A 6,275-nucleotide genomic window follows, 5' to 3' on the forward strand; every position below is an offset into this window, starting at 1 on the left:
TAAACCAAGTGTCCTGTACATTGATCTAATTGCAAATGCAATATATAAAACTTAAACATTAATAAAAACTACCTAAAACACTGAAAAATAGCATTTGTAACCTGTCCCCACTCCCTAAAAGTAACGTTATCCTTTACCATGAAATGGCCTATAATCATTAAAATCCTTCAGAAATCATGCTGTTTTTGTTTGCATTGTTGTGTGACTCCATGCTGTTCAGCATGCGCAAACAAGTGCACTCTCAAACTCATACAGAGCAAAATACTTTAGACAGCTTTCACTGTTCCTCTTGTTTCCTGGTCATTTGTAAAATTTCATATTTTGTAGGCGATGGCTGATCTTCTAAATCCAGCGAAAATGGCGAGTTTGGTAAATTCAGAGGCCGCTAATAGCCGAACAAATAAAAGTAAGTTTTTAATGTTTGAATTTTAACAGCGCCCCCCATATTTGACTTCCGTATACACGTTCTTGTATTAATTACCTGCGTGCCGCGCGTGGCCTGGAGACTGAAGCGCGTGTGATTGAGCGGAAGGTAGATTTTTCGGTTGGTTGATTTTCAAAAGGAGCTCCTTTTGGTAAGTTTATTTTAGTGATCTTACACACTGGTAAGACATTTATACTGAATTTATTTGTCTCGCATAAAGTGATCTCTTTCGTAAAGTATGAGTCACGTTAAGTTCCTGACGCTAGCTAGCTAACATTACCTAAAGTCTGAAGAAAGTATTGCTGCTAGCATTAATGCCCGCCGAGTCTTTCTACCGCTGAGACCGTCTTTTGCACGACCTTGAGTAAAAAATAGGTTTGCTTAGCTGAATGTTGGGAACTCTTACTGTTATCAAGGTAACGTAACATTATAATGACGTTTGCAATTTAAGTGCGACTTCTAATTTTTCACATCACCAAGCGTAGTGCTAAAAAGTACTGGGCTTCAGTTAGCTACAAACTTAAAGCTGACGTTAACCTTACATTGAGGGAAACAATTTAGTTAACCAGAAGTTAAAACTCATGACAGGTTAACCCTGAAACTTTTAGCTGTTACGCGAAAATAATGTAACGTTAGTACATAACATACAAGTTACAAGGATGCACAACTTACCAGATGCACTGTAGCGAGAGTTTGGCCCACAGAAGGTGTGATAAGTGCCTTAAATGTGGAAGAATCAACATTGTGTATCTGGTATTTTTAGAAACGATTTGTTTTTATCTTTTTTTTTCTTCTTTGATTTGATTATAAACCCCTGTGGGTTTGACCCAAGCTTGGCTGCACATCATGAGTTTGTGAATATAATGTATAGCAAATGTGCATTTCTGCCCTAATTGAGTCCAGATTTAGTGTTTGGGGTATTCATGCACTTCTTATTAATGAGGCCTCCAAGGAACAAGTCTGTTTAAACATGAACCCTGAACCAGCATTGTATTTTGCTCAGTCAGTCTGAACATGCATTAAAATCGAATAATAACAAGGTGATGTTACAACGCAAAGTAGCCATGTTTACTTTTGAGAGAGAACACTGTTAGAAAACACTATTTCCATCTGACTGTTATCAAAAAGCCTTTTTGATGAAGTAGTAAAGACTCATTGTCTTTTGTTGGTAGCTCAGAGGATGACTGTTTGTGTGAGACAGTTTGTTTTCTTTCTTTCAGACGCTGGGCTTTGATGAAAATGAAGAGTGGCTTCGAAAGGGAAGAGGTGGTGGACATGGCACATAGAGTCAAAGGTGAGTAAGAGCTAAAGCCATGTTGGACTGATGAGCTGTCTTATTAGGGGGATCATCTTGTTCTTCTTAAGTGAACAGACATATATTTGCTTTCCTTGAAATACATAATTTAACTGACTATCTGATGTATGTTTTTTTTTTTTTTTTTTTTTTTTAAAACAGACACCATTTTCAATAGGCTCACTCCACCCAAATTCCAGCACTTGAAACCTCTTTCTGTATATTCAAGGATGATCACTTGTGACCCAAAGGCCAGTGTGCATTGCCCGAAAATGTTTTGTAATCCATTTATTAATTTTAAAATTGAGGTAGTGAATAATTGCGCTGCAAAAAGGAAATTAGATGATTCCAGTCCCGATGATGGTTATGAGACTCCAGCAAAAAAGGCCTCTAGTCCAAAGGCTTTGTCCCCAGACGACGGGTGTTTCATGGAATATTGCAGCTCTCCTGCAACACAGGATTCTGTGTCACCTTTTGCCGTCTCTAAGCCTGCATTGTTGGATAAGAAACAAGCTATTTGGGGTGAAATAAAAGAAACTGAGAGCTCTCAGCTACACTCTGAGCATGTGGAACGTGGGTCTTCAACAGAGACAGGTGATAGTAAGGGGACTGGACCACAAAGTTTGAAGTTTGAGAAGTTCCTCTTAAATTCGGCACCTGCCTTTGACTGTGATGTTGACGACATCTTGTGCCTCAATCCCTTTGGTATTTGTACTGCTGGAGGATTGTCTGATAATGTCGAGAGCTGCAAAAGTCCAAGTAGCAACCCATTTCAAAAAAAGCCAGTCTTAATTTCCACTGTGGCACACAGACAAGAGTTAGAGAGAGGAGATGGGCGAGTGGGGAAAGGACAAGAGGAGCTGAAGAAAGTCGTGTGTGAGAATGTAAGAGATGTAGAAGAGGACATAGGTTATATCTCCATGTCCTACAAAAAGGAATTAGGAAAGGACCCCTCTGATTCAGTATGCACTCAGTGCCATCCAGCTACCTCGAGCCCCATGTTCAAGATAGGTGATGTTAAAGCACCAGATGATGAGCGCCATGCTGAAAGTTCTTCTAAGACAGATTGTCATAAACAAGCTGCTTTGTCCGGACAGCACGTTTCCTTTACAGTCAGTGATTCGTGTCTTGTTGTAAGTGATCCGCTGTTGGAGTCTGTGAACTCGCCTGTGGAGCTTTTAGATGGAGATGTTGAAGAGGAGTGGAATATTGGCCCCCCACGTTTGAATCCTCAGTGTGTCACAGTGTCACAGTGAAGTTGAATGCCGGTAGTGAACCGAGTAGACATGCGTCAGAGGAGATGCAGGGAGGTTTGAGTGAGTCTGTTAATGAGTGTCAGGCCACACTTGGAGAAGACGACACACTAGACACCAGTTATGAAACTACGTTACCTCTACAAGTACAGGTAAGCTGTTTCACCCCCCCCCCCCCCCGATATGGTCCTGCAGTCGTGTTTATCATGTGTACAGTACAGTGTGTATTCTGTAAGTTCTCACACACAACCTTTTGTTCTTTCTCAAGGTGAAATCAGTTGTGGTTGATCCCAGTCAGCACACCTCCAGCAGTAAACCAGTTACGCCTCCTCTGTCAGAGCACAACGCCAAGCCAAGCCCAAAGGAGAACAGAGGCCTTGTGAGGAGACAAAGGTATAGTTGCCTCTGTCACCTCTAGGGGGAGCAGTATGACCATATAAAACACAATGTGGAGGTTTTGGTTGTAAGGGCAACTGTGTATCCTTGATGATAGTCCCATATTTTTACCTGCCTGCCTTTCTGTGTCATCAGTGTCTGTAGGCCCATGTATATTGAGAGTGGCTTTGCTTTCACCCTACTCAGATTTCTGCCTGGAGCGTGGGGTGTCTTTTGTGGCTGAATGTGCTTGTATAGAGATTTTGACTTTTTCAGGCCGGTGATCTTCGACAGGGAGGTGGACTGGGAGCGTGAGAAACGGTTGTATGTCCATTCGGTCACCAGACACATAAATGAGAAATCAGGATCAGGCCAAGGTATGACCCTGAGCTCTACCACAAACACCAGAGAACCACACTGAGATGGCCTTTAATGGGATTTTTCATAGCTGTCGATTGCACCATTAATGCGAGAGTAGGGCTCATTGATATCATCTAAAGTCTCTATCTATCCATCCATCTCATCGATTATTATTATTTTTTTTTTTTAAATACGTTTCCTGAAGATGTCATGGCTGAGCTGATGAACCTGATGACCCATGTGGCTGACCAGACACCGGACACAAATGGCAGACAGTGGCAGCATCCCTCTGACCTCACACGCAGGTACATCATCCTCATTGGGTTTTATAATTTTGAAGAGGTGTGGAATTAAAATACTCCTAAGGCAGATTTGCTTCAGCCAACATAAAATATGTGGCTTGGGATCTGTGCTTAATTTCAGAAACTACCAAAGACGGTTTGGAAACATGACGCCAACAATGGCCCTCTGTGAATGGCAGGCCAAGAATTTTACAGCACACAAGCGCTTTGCCAAGGTCCCAAAAATCTTTGAAAGAAGTCCATTTCCCTAAATTAGGCGTTGTGGAATCTTCTTGTGAACAGATGGCACTTAACTTCTTAAGAGATCTTAAGTTGTACCAGGTATGAAGTGGGCCTCAGATCAATGTTTGCACTAGTTTTGCTTAGTTGAATTTGTGGTGTTTATTTTTGGTTTGTCAGTTTGAGTGTTCCTCTGTATTTTTCTTTTGAACTATGCATGTATGTGTATATAAAAATTAATGCATGTTTTGGTGTTATAATACTGACCTTTAGTGCGTTGTCTTTTTACTGTAAGAACTATGCCTGTTTTAATGTGAATATAAGTATGTCTTGTACTTCCAAGTTTAACATTTGTACTTTTTGTTGTGAGTGCCAGCGTATTCCCTGCTCATGGTTTACTTCCTCTGGATATGATGCAAACAGTCCAGACCTATACTGACATGTTTCTCAACTGTTCCTGTTAATTTCTTTCCTCTTATACATACAATAGCCTCCCATCAGTTTTTGTGGATGATCCTTCAAATGACAGCAGCTAGCAGAATAGAAAATGATAAATGTATAAGTTTAGGAGGCATGTTGGATTACATTGTATCAAGTGTTCCTGTTACGTTGTCCACCCTTGTACATCAAGCCTCATGTGTGGATCAGATGGGAGATGTTGGTTTAAGGTGTAGTGCAGGGCAAAGCTGAGTAGATGATTATGAAAGTCTGGAAATGTTTACCAAGAGGTTTTAGTCCAGTCATTCATACAAACCTCTAGAGATTTATGTAAGCAGGCATTTCTGCATGTTTAACTCAAGACTGAGGAAACAAACAAATATTGGATTACTTCTTTTTACAACATGACATTCAGCATATCTTTGAATTTATAATGTGATATAATGTTTTAGGCAGGCAGAATTTGTTTAAGTTTTGTGCTCCATACATTGGCATGGTGTTAGATGGAAGTGTTTATTAAGGTCAGTGCACCCATATCATATGAGCATTTTTCAACCATACCCTAAGTTGTAATGGGGGAATGTGTCCGTTAATAATGTCCTGGCTAATATGGATTTTCTCAGACCACTGGCCATTTTTAACAACTTTTATTATATCTAATAAAATAGGAAATCTGTTCACAACAAAGTCTGTCAATTATCCATAACAATCCAGAAACCCTGCTTTTCAGGTTTTCAAAAGTAATTTTGTGAGGACCACAAACAAAATTCCTTTGTACCTTCTTTTTGGGGTGTCAGCAGAAGTTTTAGTTGTGGATATTTAAAAACCTGCCACTAATGTAAACACTACCACTAGGGGTTAAATGGTCAAATGTTTTTAGTGATTTGTGTGAACTGACCTTTTTAATTATAGAGCAGCAGTGACCACAATGTACACCCAGCTTTGGTTAAACCCATTGTAAGAAAAGTGTAAGTGCCACTGAGTGGAGAACTCTGTCCATGGAGTCAGAGCAGGGCTGTTTGTGTGAGAGCGAGGCAGTGCTGTTGATGAAGTACTCAAAAATAAAGCCCACTCTGTTCAATTTACTACTGTCGTCATCCTCTGTTAGTATTTGCTGACCAATGCGGCATCTTTGTCAGCATTATTTCAGAGTCTACTTCGCAGCCTTAGAGTTGCTGTGCACAGGTACAGGCTGGCAGAAGTGACCCCAGGGAACCCAAATACATGGAACTCATCAGCATGGGTCCTTTCTGTTGAATAATGCAGGCTGTTAAAGTAATCCTGTCTGTAGAGATAGCAGGGCAGTCAGTCCCTGACCAGCCATCCAGAAGGCAGAGGTGTGTGGGTGTCAGTAAAGGCCTCGTGACACATGCTGTCCGGACTGCAGGGCACGTGTGCAGGCGAGCAGCCACAGCACCTCTGCACAGCTTCCAACAGTGTTTTACCTCTCCAGAGCCATGAACAGGATCTCTGCAGCGATGAAAGCTGTTTGTGTTGGTCTGACATGCCTCGCAGTGCTTCTGCAGCTGTGTTGGGTTTTGTCAAAACAAACTGCACGACCAAAAACAAAAGACTGAGCTATACATGGCATGAATGCGAGATCATGCGTG

The 6,275-nt window shown here is 41.2% G+C and overlaps 1 protein-coding gene across 3 annotated transcripts; it reads left to right on the forward strand.

Moving 5' to 3' along the window:
* Positions 1-387: 387 nt before the first annotated feature.
* LOC119910569 (S100P-binding protein-like) lies at positions 388-5,750 on the forward strand. Of its 3 annotated transcripts, XM_038729238.1 has the most exons (7): positions 487-575; positions 1,645-1,718; positions 1,881-3,123; positions 3,240-3,364; positions 3,623-3,723; positions 3,912-4,011; positions 4,130-5,750. In XM_038729238.1, the coding sequence occupies exons 3-7, from the start codon at positions 3,019-3,021 to the stop codon at positions 4,257-4,259; spliced, it is 561 nt and encodes a 186-aa protein (XP_038585166.1). In that variant the 5' UTR covers positions 487-575; positions 1,645-1,718; positions 1,881-3,018; the 3' UTR covers positions 4,260-5,750. The 3 variants fall into 3 exon arrangements, with proteins under 3 accessions (XP_038585165.1, XP_038585164.1, XP_038585166.1); XM_038729237.1 differs by lacking the exons at positions 487-575; positions 3,240-3,364; positions 3,623-3,723; positions 3,912-4,011; positions 4,130-5,750 and adding an exon at positions 388-406 and having other exon boundaries at positions 1,881-3,006; XM_038729236.1 differs by lacking the exons at positions 3,240-3,364; positions 3,623-3,723; positions 3,912-4,011; positions 4,130-5,750 and having other exon boundaries at positions 481-575; positions 1,881-3,006.
* The last annotated feature ends 525 nt before the right edge of the window (positions 5,751-6,275 follow it).

The sequence above is a fragment of the Micropterus salmoides genome, unplaced genomic scaffold (assembly GCF_014851395.1).
Source record: "Micropterus salmoides isolate LMB-PRFRI ecotype aquatic unplaced genomic scaffold, ASM1485139v1 Ms_hic_scaffold_19, whole genome shotgun sequence".
NCBI classification, from domain to species: Eukaryota; Metazoa; Chordata; class Actinopteri; order Centrarchiformes; family Centrarchidae; genus Micropterus; species Micropterus salmoides.